This window comes from Xenopus tropicalis, chromosome 2, assembly GCF_000004195.4.
Source record: "Xenopus tropicalis strain Nigerian chromosome 2, UCB_Xtro_10.0, whole genome shotgun sequence".
NCBI classification, from domain to species: Eukaryota; Metazoa; Chordata; class Amphibia; order Anura; family Pipidae; genus Xenopus; species Xenopus tropicalis.
The window spans coordinates 179,155,355-179,173,134 of NC_030678.2; the positions used below are offsets into that span (position 1 = coordinate 179,155,355).

At 52.2% G+C, this 17,780-nt stretch overlaps 2 protein-coding genes across 2 annotated transcripts; both read right to left on the reverse strand.

Moving 5' to 3' along the window:
- Positions 1-1,666: 1,666 nt before the first annotated feature.
- Positions 1,667-8,844, reverse strand: LOC116408934. Its single transcript, XM_031897433.1, has 2 exons — positions 8,733-8,844; positions 1,667-4,863 (listed from the first exon to the last, which is right to left on the reverse strand). The coding sequence occupies exon 2, from the start codon at positions 4,791-4,793 to the stop codon at positions 1,791-1,793; it is 3,003 nt and encodes a 1,000-aa protein (XP_031753293.1). The 5' UTR covers positions 4,794-4,863; positions 8,733-8,844; the 3' UTR covers positions 1,667-1,790.
- Positions 8,845-14,422: 5,578 nt separating this feature from the next.
- On the reverse strand, positions 14,423-15,842 carry c2h17orf50 (chromosome 2 C17orf50 homolog). Its single transcript, XM_031897434.1, has 3 exons — positions 15,652-15,842; positions 14,755-14,944; positions 14,423-14,542 (listed from the first exon to the last, which is right to left on the reverse strand). Exons 1-3 carry the CDS (start codon positions 15,795-15,797, stop codon positions 14,489-14,491), a joined length of 390 nt encoding a protein of 129 aa, XP_031753294.1. The 5' UTR covers positions 15,798-15,842; the 3' UTR covers positions 14,423-14,488.
- Between the last annotated feature and the right edge of the window lie 1,938 nt (positions 15,843-17,780).

Genomic DNA, 17,780 nt, shown 5'->3' on the forward strand with positions numbered 1-17,780 from the left:
TGTGCTTAGTACAGGGGAATCCCTATGTGCCATAGTTTTATGGTATCTCTCTGTACAGGCTATGAGCAAACTTAGGGGCTGTTCCTGCTGAATTGTGCTTAGTACAGGGGAATCCCTATGTGCCATAGTTTTATGGTATCTCTCTGTACAGGCTATGAGCAAACTTAGGGGGCTGTTCCTGCTGAATTGTGCTTAGTACAGGGGAATCCCTATGTGCCATAGTTTTATGGTATCTCTCTGTACAGGCTATGAGCAAACTTAGGGGGCTGTTCCTGCTGAATTGTGCTGTTCCAGTAACCCCCCCGTAGAGCTTACTGGAAGAGAAAGGGCACTTACCTGCAGTTACAGTTCATCATTCTGCCCCAGGGAAAGAGACGGAGAATCTCAGAGCTGATTGGCCGGATATTTATCTCCGTGTGACCGGGCGCAGCTGCCAGGCCGGTGCCAGTGGGAAGGGGGCAAATATTGACATTTAGGGCAGGTTTCCCTTTGCCAACACTGACCAATCACAGAATGTCTCCGGCTGGGGGTTGGGCACTGCCCCTACTTCCCGTGGGAAAGAATTACCCCCCTACCAGCTGAGGTGGCAGAAGGATGATGGGATTTATAGTTCTGTATTGCGGAGACGGCTGCTTCCACCTTCTCTGTAAAAAGCAACAGCCGAGCGGCTTGTACTCACCTTGTTTGGCCAATAAGAGCAATCAGTCTGGCAGCTCCCGCTGATATGTACAGACACATAGGCAACAAGGCACTGTAGCACCACTCTTATTGGTAGTCGCTGTGACTACTGCAAGCTCCCATGATCCTCAGCAGCTGGCTTAGCCACACCCTCTGATAAAGAGATCCGGCCACACCCCCATATATGCAAAGTAACCACAGATATAGACCTTGCCCCACCCCCTAACATCTGAATCATTGTTAATTAGCCCCACCCCTTAAATCATTGTGCATTAGCCACACCCCCTGACATCAGAATTACTGTGAATTAACCACACCCCCTTACATCAGTATTACTGCGAATTAGCCACACCCCCTTACATCAGAATTACTGTGAATTAGCCACACCCCCTTACATCAGAATTACTGTGAATTAGCCACACCCCCTGACAATGGACCTAAAAACCTTGAAACACCCGTTTTCTATTGTCAGTGGGAAACTACCGCCCCATAGGCAGCAATATATGTCACTCAAACAAGCCACGCCCACTCCATTCAGGGTCAGTCATTGGCTGGTTATAGCACAGTTGTTAAGGGGAACATACCACTATCATTAATATAGGGGGACTGCATAATTCTATTGTATAATAAAACCCCTCTCAGTAGGAGTGTCAGGACCTGTTAGCAATGTGGGCGGGGCCCTCCTTCACTCGCGGTACCAACCCCCACCTCCCATGTCACTTTAACGAAAGCTAATATGGCTGAGTGAGAACATTGGTGGAACAGGGGCTCCACCTAGTGGTTAGCAGAAGGTATTGCAGCTAAAACAAAGCATTACTTATGGCAGCTTCTGTGTCCAGAGAGATAGAACAAAACCCTGTGGGCCGGCATCGAGTCCTCTGTCCATAGCACTTACTTGACTGACCCCCAAATCCCGAGATGGTTCCTAATGAGACCACGCCAGACACAGAACCGGACACACGGGTTCCCAGAACCCCACAGGCTCCAGCCATGAAATAAATAGGATTTAATATTAAATAGAACACTCAGCACAGCGAGGGCACCGCGGGGAATATTTACAGTAAACACCCTGCCCATAACGAGGTGGGAGCGGCCGGGCCGGATTGGGCCAATCACATGCCCTGGTACTGAAAGACTTTGATGCAGTTGTGCATACTGTCGGCTACCAGGAGCAGGGAGTCCTGCCACAGGGCCACCCCCCGGGGGCTGCTCAGACCCTCCGACACTAGGACCTTTGCAGGCCGTTTGGGTGGATAGTAGACAATACAGTGTGTGTTACCCCAATCTGCCACCAGAACCCCCCCCTCACTGTCTATACAGACCCCCCATGGGTTAAAGAGTTTGGGGCCAAGAGTTTCCTTGAGTCCCAGGACCTTGAGGATTTGCCAGTCCTCCCCGAGCACCTTCACACAGCAGCCCCCATCCAAGCCCCGCTCTGTCACGGCCACTAGCCCTTGGCTGTTGGAGGCCACCAGGTAGGGCTTGTTGAAACCAGGGACGATGGTGCTCTCCTTGTGGCCTCCAGTCACCGATTGGACATTCAGGGTACAAACCGTCCCCAACTTCATGTCTGCCACAATGAACTCATCTTGATAGTTGGTGGTGATGCCCCTTGGGGCCCCAAAGTTCTTGGAGATGACTTGCAGTAGGCGGCCATGCTTGTTGTACACTTCCACGGTGCGGTCGGTCGAGTTGGTCAAGGCCACCAGCCCTCGGTTGCTCACGGCAACGTCAAAGTAATTCTTAGCCTCCAGGGCAATTTGCTGCAGGATTTTGCCCCGGGAATTCATTATCTGCAGCCTTCTGTTCCCATAATCCACCACATAGAGGGAACCCGCCTTGGTGGCATATAAACCATGGGGCAGATTGAGCTCGGCCCGGCCAGACCCAAATTTGCCAAACTGCCGTACAAGACCTTTGGGCTTCTCACCGTTAACTCTTTGGCAGTCTAGAAGATTAGACTCACTTTTACTGAACCCATCCGCCTTGTAGCCGAGGCGCCGAGAGCATCGGGCGGACTTCACCCTGGTTTGGGACAGTCTTCCGTAGACTCGACTGGACCCAGGGGGAGCAGAACTGACCAAGGGTCTTGGATTGGACCAACAACTTGAGGCACTAGAGGAGGAGTCTCTCCTGTCGGATCCAGATGGTGGTCTGTGGGGCCTAGAGTTGAGCTGCCTTGAAACCCGTTCTAGATAGGGCAAGGAGGCCGATCGTAGGACATTCTTTTGGGCTGAAGACCCTTGAGCTATTTTTTTCCTGCTGTTGGGTGTGAAGCCTTGATGCAGAGACCCGGAAAGGCTTCCGGCAGATTGGACTCTCCTATGCTGCTTTGGTTTCAGAGCCTGAGCACTGGTTGGACTTGAGCCGTCAGTTGCGCTTATAACGGGGCGGCCTTTGCCGGTGTCTTTAGACGCCAGTCGGAAGACAGATCGAGGTTTGGGGGCACCATCGTTGGCCTCCCTTCTTCTCGGAGAGTCTATAATAAAGGTGTACGATGACTGCACACTCTCTGCCGGTGAAGGCGGCCTTGGAGGACACTCATTGGGCGTCTTATTGACAGCAGGAGGTGATGTTCTTTCTGTGGTTGACCCATATGGGTCGCGTTGGGTGTTCTGATTGGATCTCGTGGTTTGGATCTCATCATTGCTATCAGTATGGCTGGACGAATCTACCGACACCCACCTCAACACATGGTCACCGTCCTTTTTAGCCGATGGTACCCGGCTCACTTTGATGGCCTCTTCCCGGCAGGTTTTGGGGTCCCCTCCTCGGGGTCCTTCTTCTAAACCTTCATCTGAGCTGTCGTCGTGCACAAACGTTGCCGTTGCCTTGAACACGGTTTCATGATCGGGTACAGGAATCGGCCGGTGGCCATTTTGTGTGGGAAAAGAATTGAAGTTGTTTGGGCTGATTGTGGGAGTGGTTCTGTGTGGAGCGCCCCGAAGGCCATTTATGGGGGGTGTTATTTTTGGTACTCTTTGGTTTATAGGCACCTTCTCTTCATAGGCATGGCCTGTTCTGCTGAGAGGGGTGTGACTCTTTACAGGAGCTACTGGGGGGGTCATTGCCTGTTGGGGTTTCTGGGGCACCCTTGAGTCTGTTGCATCATGTGATTGGGTTCTCCTTGCATTTGTAGGATTCTTTGCCCCACTGGCGTTGGTTACAGCCGCGGTTACACCCTTTGGTGCCTCCCTATGAAGATGGCTGGTGGTGGTAGAAGCATCAGATTTGGGGGTCACACGTTGTCCCTCACTCAGAACTCTTTGAACTTTACCTCCCCGTATTCCAGTTGACTGGTTCTGTCTGGAAGGACTTTGTTTTATATCAGAGATCCAGATTTTGGTGGCCGTTCGAGGGCTGAGGGCGGCACTGTCAGCTTCCTTGACGGCCTGTTCCCTTGGAGAAGCGTTGGGCTGTTTGTGGGCCGGAACCCCCATCTCTGGACCTTTGGTGCTGGACACAGAATCCCGATCACTGTCGTCCCCTAGAATGATCTTTACACTGACCCGTTCAGCTTCGTCTGAGCTCTGGGAAATCTCTTCCCATGGAGGACTTTCATCGAGGAGCAGAACGGGGCCCTTCGTGCCACTCTGATCAGATAGCGTTTGCCCCTTGGGCTTCAGACAAGGAATGGAGAAGCCAAGAGACTGCCCCTCACAGTGTATCTCCCCGAGGGTCAAGGACATCAGGGGCTGAGGAGTAAAAAGCACCTTTTGTAACCTCACAGTAATGCATTTCTTTCTGGCAAATATGGCAGCCACTCTCTTCTGGATCTCCTTCACCACCGGATCGCTGTCGTTGGAAGTGGCCAACATCTGCTTGAGCTGGGAGGAGATGGTAGAGATCTCGTGCACCATGGTATTGATCTCACACACCCCGTTCTGTAAGGCCATTTCATTGGCTTTCTGTACAGAGGAAAGCTGGTCTTTCAGCCGTCTGTGCTCCTCTTCCACCAAGGTGAGGATGGTCTGCTCCTGCTTCAGGATGGACAACAGGGTCCTCTCAAAGGATCTGGAGATCTGCTCGTGGTCCTTGGTGTGTTCAGCCTTGATCTGCTCTAAATCCTGGCAGGTCTGGGTCAGATCACTCAGCAGAACCTTAAAGTAACTCATGTTGGCTAGTAGGACTTGCAATGAGTGGGGACTCTAAGCCATCCCTTGGGCTGGTTCTGGTTCTGGTGACCTGCGAGGAGAAACACAACCATCAGTGACCCTTCTTCTTCCCATACAAATAACCAGAACTTCATCCCATGTACCCCAGGCCCATTCCCAAGTCTACTGTGTGCTGAGTGTGAGTGGGTATGAGACAGAGTAGGCTTTGAGAGTGTTGTGTCAGTATGAGACAAATTGTGAGAGTGTTGTGTCAGTATGAGACAAATTGTGAGAGTGTTGTGTCAGTATGAGACAAATTGTGAGAGTGTTGTGTCAGTATGAGACAAATTGTGAGAGTGTTGTGTCAGTATGAGACAAATTGTGAGAGTGTTATGTCAGTATGAGAGCGAGAGGCAGGGAGAGAGTGCAGGCCGTGGGTTACATATTGGGAGAGGGTCGAGGCCCAGTAGGTAATTAGGGTAATGAGTGAAAGACAAGTCTGAGTCATTTATTTTACATGAGTGACAGCAGATCCGGATACTGAGAGACAGGGGGAGACTGACATGAGCTGGAGAGACTGCATGGAAGGGGGTATTGAACCCTTAGCGATGGGGGAACGGAATCCTTAGCGATGGGGGAACAGAACCCTTAGCGATGGGGGAACAGAACCCTTAGCGATGGGGGAACGGAACCCTTAGCGATGGGGGGAACGGAACCCTTAGCGATGGGGGAACGGAACCCTTAGCGATGGGGGAACGGAACCCTTAGTAATGGGGGAACGGAACCCTTAGTAATGGGGGAACAGAACCCCTAGCAATGGGGGTATTGAACCCCTAGCAATGGGGGAACAGAACCCTTAGTAATGGGGGAACAGAACCCTTAGCGATGGGGGAACGGAACCCTTAGCGATGGGGGAACAGAACCCTTAGTAATGGGGGAACGGAACCCTTAGCAATGGGGGCACAGAACCCTTGGTAGTTGGGGCACAGAACCCGGGGCAGTGGGGGCACAGAACCCTTCGTAGTTGGGGCACAAAACCCTGGGCAGTGGGGGCACAGAACCCTTGGCAGTGGGGGCACAAAACCCGGGGCAGTGGGGGCACAGAACCCTGGGCAGTGGGGGCACAAAACCCGGGGCAGTGGGGGCACAGAACCCTGGGCAGTGGGGGCACAAAACCCGGGGCAGTGGGGGCACAGAACCCTTGGTAGTTGGGGCACAGAACCCTGAGCAGTGGGGGCACAGAACCCTGGGCAGAGGGGGCACAGAACCCTGGGCAGTGGGGGCACAGAACCCTGGGCAGTGGGGGCACAGAACCCTGGGCAGTGGGGGCACAGAACCTGGGGCAGTGGGGGGCACAGAACCCTGGGCAGTGGGGGCAGTCATTTATTTTACATGAGTGACAGATCCGGATACTGAGAGACAGGGGGAGACTGACATGAGCTGGAGAGACTGCATGGAAGGGGGTATTGAACCCTTAGCGATGGGGGAACGGAATCCTTAGCGATGGGGGAACAGAACCCTTAGCGATGGGGGAACGGAACCCTTAGCGATGGGGGAACAGAACCCTTAGCGATGGGGGAACGGAACCCTTAGCGATGGGGGAACGGAACCCTTAGCGATGGGGGGAACGGAACCCTTAGCGATGGGGGAACGGAACCCTTAGCGATGGGGGAACAGAACCCTTAGCGATGGGGGAACGGAACCCTTAGCGATGGGGGAACAGAACCCTTAGCGATGGGGGAACGGAACCCTTAGCGATGGGGGAACAGAACCCTTAGCAATGGGGGCACAGAACCCTTGGTAGTTGGGGCACAGAACCCTGAGCAGTGGGGGCACAGAACCCGGGGCAGTGGGGGCAAAGAACCCTTGGCAGAGGGGGCACAGAACCCTGAGCAGTGGGGGCACAGAACCCTTGGCAGTGGGGGCACAAAACCTGGGGCAGTGGGGGCACAGAACCCGGGGCAGTGGGGGCACAGAACCTGGGGCCGTGGGGGCACAGAACCCTGGGCAGTGGGGGCACAAAACCCGGGGCAGTGGGGGCACAGAACCCTTGGTAGTTGGGGCACAGAACCCTGAGCAGTGGGGGCACAGAACCCTGGGCAGAGGGGGCACAGAACCCGGGGCAGTGGGGGGCACAGAACCCTGGGCAGTGGGGGCAGTCATTTATTTTACATGAGTGACAGATCCGGATACTGAGAGACAGGGGGAGACTGACATGAGCTGGAGAGACTGCATGGAAGGGGGTATTGAACCCTTAGCGATGGGGGAACGGAATCCTTAGCGATGGGGGAACAGAAACCTTAGCGATGGGGGAACAGAACCCTTAGCGATGGGGGAACGGAACCCTTAGCGATGGGGGAACGGAACCCTTAGCGATGGGGGGAACGGAACCCTTAGCGATGGGGGAACGGAACCCTTAGTAATGGGGGAACGGAACCCTTAGTAATGGGGGAACAGAACCCTTAGTAATGGGGGAACAGAACCCTTAGCAATGGGGGTATTGAACCCCTAGCAATGGGGGAACAGAACTCTTAGTAATGGGGGAACAGAACCCTTAGCGATGGGGGAACGGAACCCTTAGTAATGGGGGAATGGAACCCTTAGCAATGGGGGCACAGAACCCTTGGTAGTTGGGGCACAGAACCCTGGGCAGTGGGGGCACAAAACCCGGGGCAGTGGGGGCACAGAACCCTTGGTAGTTGGGGCACAGAACCCTGAGCAGTGGGGGCACAGAACCCGGGGCAGTGGGGGCACAGAACCCTGGGCAGAGGGGGCACAGAACCCTGGGCAGTGGGGGCACAGAACCCGGGGCAGTGGGGGGCACAGAACCCTGGGCAGTGGGGGCACAGAACCCGGGGCAGTGGGGGCACAGAACCCTGGGCAGTGGGGGCACAGAACCCTGGGCAGTGGGGGCACAGAACCCTGGGCAGTGGGGGCACAGAACCCTGGGCAGGGCACAAAGAGAGCGCAGACTGGGAGACAATAGACAGTCGCAGGCAGAACTGGTTTCCAGGCAGCCATGCAGATTCATTGCAGGGAAAGTCTGGTCACTTGAGCCAATCGCTTTATTGGCAGCAGGGAGATCACATTCCCAGGTACATGAATCAGTATCCATTTCCTACTGAACTACCAATCCCATAATGCACAGCTAACGTTATAGGAAAAAGCCAAATCCCACACCTGCTGGGTGCCCGCTCTGGTGCCCACAACCCTATGTTTGGGAACGGAAAGGTCAGAAACAAACGACCAACCCATCTATTTCTTATTACATTTGTCATAGGCCTTTCCCTTCCCTAATGGAGTGAATAAAGTGCCCCCTATTGTCAAATATAAGGATATTATAAGTCACATGGCCATATAAAGTGCTTTTATAAAGGTCATGGAACTCCGAGGTGACTTCTAATATCCTTATATTTTACAACAGGGGGCACTTTATTTATTATGAAAACAAGTTTCTGTGAGTCATGTGACAGAAATGAAATCACTAAGCTCCGATTATACTGATGACATCACTAAGCTCCGATTATAAGGAAATAATTGACATTTTGGTCCCATAGGGAAATGAGCAAATTGTATATTATAATGGGATAATGGTGCAAACCCCCAAATCTCTCTTTTATTTCCCACCAGACCCCCCCCCCCCCGCTCTCTCCCCATTGGGCTAAACCCGCCCACACTCGCACCCATAGGGTGGTACTGAATGCCGTTTCGGACCATGTGGGCTCCGTATAATTGTGGTACCACTGCCCCTACGTGAGTTTAGCGGAGGGAATTCTCAGTACTGTCTATGGCAGGGGGTTTAGTAGCCGTGACAAGAAGATGCTACTAAGTCGCTCTGTGTGTCTTAGCCCATACAGAAATAGCTGCCGTGCCCCCTACTATCTACCCCAGTACCCACCCCCCCGGGCAGATATGGGAGTTGCACAGACACAGACAGTAGTGTCCCTGAGTGTCACTCACCCACTCGCTGTCCCTCGGCTGAGTCCCCGGTGAGTGGATCTGGTTACTAACAACAAGCGCTCACATCCTGTCTCCGGCTCAACCTGGGGTGGGAGGGGCCAGGGAGGGACAGGTGTGTGACAGGAGCTCAGGTAGGGGCAGTGTGTGAGTGAGTGAGTGTATGTGAGTATGAGTCTGTGTATGTGAGTGTGTATGTGAGTGTGAGTATGAGTCTATGTGAGTGTGTGTGTATGTGAGTGTGTGTGTGTATGTGAGTGTGAGTATGAGTCTGTCTATGTATGTGAGTGTGTATGTGAGTGTGTGTGTATGTGAGTGTGTGTGTATGTGAGTGTGTATGTGAGTGTGAGTATTTGTCTGTCTATGTGAGTGTGAGTATGAGTTTGTCTATGTGAGTGTGAGTATGAGTCTGTGAGTGTGAGTATGAGTCTATGTGAGTGTGAGTATGAGTCTGCCTGTGTGAGTGTGAGTATGAGTCTGTGTGTGTGAGTATGAGTCTGTCTGTGTGAGTGTGAGTATGAGTCTATGTGAATGTGAGTCTATGTGAGTGTGAGTCTATCGGTGTGAGTGTGAGTATAAGTATGTGAGTGTGAGTATGAGTCTATGTGAGTGTGAGTTAGAGGCTGTGAGTGTGAGTATGAGTCTGTGAGTGTGAGTATGAGTCTATGTGAGTGTGAGTCTATCGGTGTGAGTGTGAGTATAAGTCTGTGAGTGTGAGTATGAGTCTATGTGAGTGTGAGTATGAGTCTGCCTGTGTGAGTGTGAGCCTATGTGAGTGTGAGTATGAGTCCATGTGAGTGTGAGTCTATCGGTGTGAGTGTGAGTATGAGTCTGTCTGTGTGAGTATGAGTCTGTCTGTGTGAGTGTGAGTATGAGTCTGTCTATGTGAGTGTGAGTATGAGTCTATCTGTGTCTGTGTGAGTATGAGTCTGTCTGTGTGAGTGTGAGTATGACTATGTGAGTGTGAGTATGAGTCTGTCTGTGTGAGTGTGAGTCTGTCTATATGAGTGTGAGTCTGTGTGAGTCTATCTGTGTGAGTGTGAGTCTATCTGTGTGAGTGTGAGTCTGTGTGAGTCTGTGTGAGTGTGAGTCTGTGAGTGTGAATCTATCGGTGTGAGTGTGAGTCTGTGAGTGTGAGTCTATCGGTGTGAGTGTGAGTATGTGAGTGTGAGTGTGAGCGCTTGGGAGGCACAGGAGGATGACAGAACAAGCTGGGAATTAATGGCATGACTAGAATAAGGTCCCTGGGCCCCAGAGCTTACACTCAGTTTGGAAGGGAGCCCAGTGCTGCAGGTTGCACCCATGGGTGCCGCTCAGTCCCACTAAGCTTCCAACGTTCGACTGGGCCGGAACATTGTGCCAATTGCTTTGCTTGGTTCTTCTGTACTGGATCCCATGTGCCCAATGAGCCGGGGGGATCTTCCAGCCCAGTTGGAATCTGATCCTGAACAGATTCTGATTGGACCCTCTCTGCCGGGAACTGGTACCAATATATACAGTATATACACAGGGGCGGTACCAATATATACAGTATATACACACGGGCGGTACCAATATAAACAGTATATACACACGGGCGGTACCAATATATACAGTATATACACACGGGCGGTACCAATATATACAGTATATACACACGGGCGGTACCAATATATACAGTATATACACACGGGCGGTACCAATATATACAGTATATACACACGGGCGGTACCAATATATACAGTATATACACACGGGCGGTACCAATATATACAGTATATACACAGGGGCGGTACCAATATATACAGTATATACACACGGGCGGTACCAATATATACAGTATATACACACGGGCGGTACCAATATATACAGTATATACACACGGGCGGTACCAATATATACAGTATATACACACGGGCGGTACCAATATATACAGTATATACACAGGGGCGGTACCAATATATACAGTATATACACAGGGGCGGTACCAATACATACAGTATACACACAGGGGCGGTACCAATATATTACAGTATACACACACGGGCCGGTACCAATATATACAGTATATACACACGGGCGGTACCAATATATACAGTATATACACACGGGCGGTACCAATATATACAGTATATACACACGGGCGGTACCAATATATACAGTATATACACACGGGCGGGTACCAATATATACAGTATATACACACGGGCGGGTACCAATATATACAGTATATACACACGGGCGGGTACCAATATATACAGTATATACACACGGGCGGTACCAATATATACAGTATACACACACGGGCGGTACCAATATATACAGTATACACACACGGGCGGGTACCAATATATACAGTATACACACACGGGCGGGTACCAATATATACAGTATACACACACGGGCGGGTTACCAATATATACAGTATACACACACGGGCGGTACCAATATATACAGTATATACACACGGGCGGTACCAATATATACAGTATATACACACGGGCGGTACCAAATATATACAGTATACACACACGGGCGGTACCAATATATACAGTATACACACACGGGCAGGTACCAATATATACAGTATACACACACGGGCGGGTACCAATATATACAGTATATACACACGGGCGGTACCAATATATACAGTATATACACACGGGCGGTACCAATATATACAGTATATACACACGGGCGGTACCAATATATACAGTATACACACACGGGCGGTACCAATATATACAGTATAAACACACGGGCGGTACCAATATATACAGTATATACACACGGGCGGTACCAATATATACAGTATATACACACGGGCGGTACCAATATATACAGTATATACACACGGGCGGTACCAATATATACAGTATATACACACGGGCGGTACCAATATATACAGTATATACACACGGGCGGTACCAATATATACAGTATATACACACGGGCGGTACCAATATATACAGTATATACACACGGGCGGTACCAATATATACAGTATATACACACGGGCGGTACCAATATATACAGTATATACACACGGCGGGTACCAATAATACAGTACCAATATATACAGTATATACACACGGGCGGTACCAATATATACAGTATATACACACGGGCGGTACCAATATATACAGTATATACACACGGGCGGTACCAATATATACAGTATATACACACGGGCGGTACCAATATATACAGTATATACAGAGGGATAACAATAACAATACATCTCATCGGATCATCTAATTATAAAGCAGAATTTCCTGTTTGCTCTGGGGTTTCGGCCATTGAAGTCACATGATCCGGTTCCTTTATTCTCTGTGTTTGTGCAAATAAACCAAATCTCCCTTAATCTGCTGTGCAGGCCCCGCCCCTCCCTCTATAAGCCGCCTCCTTCTCTCGCTGCCCCGGGGGCCCTAAGCACCTCCAGCCTCTCACAGGTGGAACAGGCTCGTGGGTATCAGTAAAGGGAAAGTGTCCCGGTCCAAATGATAATATATCCCCATTCTCTGGGCAGACTCAGGGCATTACGAGCACATTAACCCCAGGAATGCCAACAAGATCACTGCAGAAACTGATGTGCCCTGCTGCTTTAACCCTAGACATGCCAGTAAAATTACTGCAGAAATGCGTTATGAGCACATTAACCCCAAATATGCCAGTAAGATCACGGCAGAAGAAAAGAAGAATTTTCTTCTTCCGCAATGCCCCCCTGACCCTGCAAAAAAAATAAAGATGGTTCCACTGTGGGACACGTGACCATCTTTAACCTTTTTTATCTCCTTCCAATAGAGAGAAAAATTGTCAGTCCCACTGTATGTGGTCAATGGGGGGCAGCAGTCTGATGGGGAGGAGGGCGGGGGCCCAGCAGGGTGACAGCAAGGGTAGCTGGGGTCCCAGTAGGGTGACAGGAAGGGCTGGTGGGTCCCAGCAGGGTGACAGGAAGGGCGGTGGGGGTCCCAGCATGGTGACAAGAAGGGTGTCGGGGGTCCCAGTAGGGTGATAGCGCAGGTGGCAAGGGCCCAGCAGGGTGACAGGAAGGGCCGGGGTGTCCCCACAGGGTGACAGGAAGGGCTGGGGGGTCCCCACAGGGTGACAGGAAGGGCCGGGGTGTCCCCACAGGGTGACAGGAAGGGCCGGGGTGTCCCCACAGGGTGATAGGGCAGGTGGCAAGGTCCCAGCAGGGTGACAGGAAGGGCTGGGGGGTCCCAGCAGGGTGACAGGAAGGGCCGGGGGGTCCCCACAGGGTGATAGGGCAGGTGGCAAGGGCCCAGCAGGGGGACAGGAAGGGCTGGGGGGTCCCAGCAGGGTGACAGGAAGGGCTGGGGGGTCCCAGCAGGGTGACAGGAAGGGCTGGGGGGTCCAGCAGGGTGACAGGAAGGGCTGGGGGGTCCCAGCAGGGTGACAGGAAGGGCTGGGGGGTCCCAGCAGGGTGACAGGAAGGGCTGGGGGTGGGTCCCAGCAGGGTGACAGGAAGGGCTGGGGGGTCCCAGCAGGGTGACAGGAAGGGCTGGGGGGTCCCAGCAGGGTGACAGGAAGGGCTGGGGGGTCCCAGCAGGGTGACAGGAAGGGCTGGGGGGTCCCAGCAGGGTGACAGGAAGGGCTGGGGGGTCCCAGCAGGGTGACAGGAAGGGCTGGGGGGGGGTCCCAGCAGGGTGACAGGAAGGGCTGGGGGGTCCCAGCAGGGTGACAGGAAGGGCTGGGGGGTCCCAGCAGGGTGACAGGAAGGGCTGGGGGGTCCCAGCAGGGTGACAGGAAGGGCTGGGGGGTCCCAGCAGGGTGACAGAGGGGTGGGGGGCTGGGGGCACAGCGGGGAGGGAAACAAGCCGAGTGCAGTGAGCAAAGCCCAGTGGTACCGGGGCCTATTGGGATTTTGGTTGATGGCCCAGTCCAACCCGGATGCGGCCCAGTCCCTATCAGTACATTAATAGCTGTTGATTTCAGGGGATGTGTGTGTAGTTGTGCAACTTGCACTCTCTGCTCTGTCTCTCCCTGATGTGTATGAATGAGGGGAGCAGTGAGCGGGGGCAGTGGGGGTATTTGGGCAGGATACAGAGGCCTGGGCCCAGGGTGGCAAAAACAAACGTGGAGGTGTCATGGCACCCAATGGGGGAGGGTACAAGGAATCAGTAATCAGGGGGCCTAGGGGCTCACAAACTTCCCACCCTGGGGGGGGGGTATCGGCACTGAGGGTTAAATTTTCAGGTCACAGACAACTTCCTGCTCTGCAGAACAGGAAGTGACACAAGCAAAAAGGAAAATGTGCTTTTCCCAAGGAGCCCGGGAGTCGCAGGGATGATTTATTCCTACGTTCAGCCCAGCAGGGAATCATGGGGGGGGGGGGGGGATATTGCTAGGATGCACATAGCAGCCCGGAACCTTCCTTCTATATTCTTTTTCTGTTGGTGGGATTGGGATCTGTTCTCTGGTTGCTAAGGAAACTGACCCTAGCAATGGTTTGAGGCGAGACCCCACACCCCTCTGTTACTGCAGTCTCAGTGCATCTCTGCCCTCTAGTGGCGAAGTAATGAAGTGGCGCCTCAGCAACTAATTCTCCATATAAAGTGAGTGTGAGTGTGAGTGTGAGTATAAGCCCTGGGGGGGGGGGGTGTAAGATCTGCCCCACAAACCCAGATAACAGCTTTGGGGTAGAACAGGGAGGGCACAAGGTTCTTCAGACTGATGTTAGAATTTATTATAAATATTAACCCCTTGCTGCTAGAGAGTCTCAGGTGTCAGAGAATTTCAATCTCCATAGCAACAGCCAATCACATCAGGGAGATACTGGAGGTGTAAGTCGGGGGGCGGAGCCACAGAGGATCCTGCAGGTAAAACACAAATGAGATCAGATCCATGGGGGCGGGACTCCAGGGTGATTCTGCCAATGAGATGGGAGCTCTCAGTACTGATACCAATAGCGAACAAAAGGAATTCTGGGAATGAAATTCCATTTCCATGGGTTTATCCTATTGGCTAATGCTCCCCCACTGGGTTTAAAGCAGAAGTCGGGATAACGGGAAAGAGAGCTGCTCACCTGGGATTGGCTGTGGGGCGCAGCCGGGGGGTCGGGGTGCCCCAGGATACAGTGGGAGATGTATTGGGGGTCACAGTGCAGGGTGTCGCAGGCCGGACACAGCAACACGGCGCATCGGTAACAGGGGCCCAACGGACGCGGCTGATCCAGAACGCACAGTCTCGGCTCCGCCCCTCCCGCCTGGGGTTTCCTGGGAGCACAAACATGTATGGGGGGGTGAGAGACAGGGGGGCTCAGGGGGCAGTTACTAACAGGGTGACAGAACTAGGGTGCATGGCGCTACAGAAGTCTGTGTAGTCCGCAGCAGTGCCATTGGTGCTGGGGGGGGGACACACTGGGGGTCATGGGACCTCCCCAAACAACATGGTACTAGCCCTGTAACCCCCACACGCTGCATGGCTGCTTTGGAACCAGTTCAGGCTGCAGCGTGCATGTAAATGAGTTGCTAATTAGCCATGCAGGGTGTGTGTTAATGAGCTAGTAATTAGCCATGCAGGGTGTGTGTTAATGAGCTAGTAATTAGCCATGCAGGGTGTGTGTTAATGAGCTAGTAATTAGCCATGCAGGGTGTGTGTTAATGAGCTAGTAATTAGCCATGCAGGGTGTGTGTTAATGAGCTAGTAATTAGCCATGCAGGGTGTGTGTTAATGAGCTAGTAATTAGCCATGCAGGGTGTGTGTTAATGAGCTAATAATTAACCATGCAGGGTGTGTGTTAATGAGCTAGTAATTAGCCATGCAGGGTGTGTGTTAATGAGCTAGTAATTAGCCATGCAGGGTGTATGTTAATGAGCTAATAATTAACCATGCAGGGTGTGGGTTCAATATGTGGTGGCCAAGTTACCCCCCCCCCCCCGGGAGTTACACCTGCACCAATAGCAGGGCCCCAATGCTGCACCTCAGGTCCTCCATTCGGCCAATGGGGAGACTCGGGCGCCATTTCAGGTTCTGTTCGGGTTTTGGGTTCTGGAAGATTCTGGGAGGGAAACAGAAGGTCCAGCAGCGAGTGCAGCAGTTTGTGTCTTCCTCCCCCCCAGCGGCCATGCCTGGTGCATGCTGGGAACTGAACCAACCTCTCCCCCCAACTATATAGCCCCGCCCTGCTGCCCCCCATTCTATACCTTCAGCAGCATGGGGGCCCAACCCCTGCACCTGGGGGCCCGGCCCCAACCCCTGCACCCAATGGCACCACTCCTGCATCAGTCGCAATAAATGCACCCGGTCTGGGGCTGCTTGTCCCTCCCATTCCGCCTCGTTATCTCTCAACTCTAATTACTTACACATGCGCTAATTATTCCACAGGGAACTCTGAGTATCACTCATGTATTATAAGGGATAATGTACCCCCTACTGTAAATGATAAGGATATTAGCAGTCACTGAGGGGTTCTGTGCCCCCCATATAAAGGCACAAGGCTGCAGGCTGAGTTATACAGGGAACTCTGAGTATCACTCATGTATTATAAGGGATAATGTACCCCCTACTGTAAATGATAAGGATATTAGCAGTCACTGAGGGGTTCTGTGCCCCCCATATAAAGGCACAAGGCTGCAGGCTGAGTTATACAGGGAACTCTGAGTATCACTCATGTATTATAAGGGGTAATGTACCCCCTACTGTAAATGATAAGGATATTAGCAGTCACTGAGGGGTTCTGTGCCCCCCATATAAAGGCACAAGGCTGCAGGCTGAGTTATACAGGGAACTCTGAGTATCACTCATGTATTATAAGGGATAATGTACCCCCTACTGTAAATGATAAGGATATTAGCAGTCACTGAGGGGTTCTGTGCCCCCCATATAAAGGCACAAGGCTGCAGGCTGAGTTATACAGGGAACTCTGAGTATCACTCATGTATTATAAGGGATAATGTACCCCCTACTGTAAATGATAAGGATATTAGCAGTCACTGAGGGGTTCTGTGCCCCCCATATAAAGGCACAAGGCTGCAGGCTGAGTTATACAGGGAACTCTGAGTATCACTCATGTATTATAAGGGATAATGTACCCCCTACTGTAAATGATAAGGATATTAGCAGTCACTGAGGGGTTCTGTGCCCCCCATATAAAGGCACAAGGCTGCAGGCTGAGTTATACAGGGAACTCTGAGTATCACTCATGTATTATACGGGATAATGTACCCCCTACTGTAAATGATAAGGATATTAGCAGTCACTGAGGGGTTCTGTGCCCCCCATATAAAGGCACAAGGCTGCAGGCTGAGTTATACAGGGAACTCTGAGTATCACTCATGTATTATAAGGGATAATGTACCCCCTACTGTAAATGATAAGGATATTAGCAGTCACTGAGGGGCTCTGTGCCCCCCATATAAAGGCACAAGGCTGCAGGCTGAGTTATACAGGGAACTCTGAGTATCACTCATGTATTATAAGGGATAATGTACCCCCTACTGTAAATGATAAGGATATTAGCAGTCACTCGCAGATAAGAGTTTCAGCTGCTTAATATTTATTTGCTGCCTGTTTTACTTTACTTGCCCTTTACAAGGATCATGTGATGGTGAATGCAACACGGGACTGGGCAGGGGGTACAGCGGGCACAGGATACCCCTCCCTGGGCAGAATGACACACAGAAATGGATGAGGGGAAGAATTCTGCCTGCAGCACTGTGATTGGCCAGGGGGCCCTCCAGTGGGTGAAGTGGCTAAAAGTAGTGATGTGAAGGGAATGTGTCGCAGGGTCCCCGGCATTGGGTCGCAGGGTCCCCGGCATTGGGTCGCAGGGTCCCCGGCATTGGGTCGCAGGGTCCCCGGCATTAGGTCACTGGGTCGCAGGGGCCCCGGCATTAGGTCACTGGGTCGCAGGGGCCCCGGCATTAGGTCACTGGGTCGCAGGGGCCCCGGCATTAGGTCACTGGATCCCCGGCATTAGGTCACTGGGTCGCAGGGGCCCCCGGCATTAGGTCACTGGGTCGCAGGGGCCCCGGCATTAGGTCACTGGGTCGCAGGGGCCCCAGGCATTAGGTCACTGGGTCGCAGGGGCCCCGGCATTAGGTCACTGGG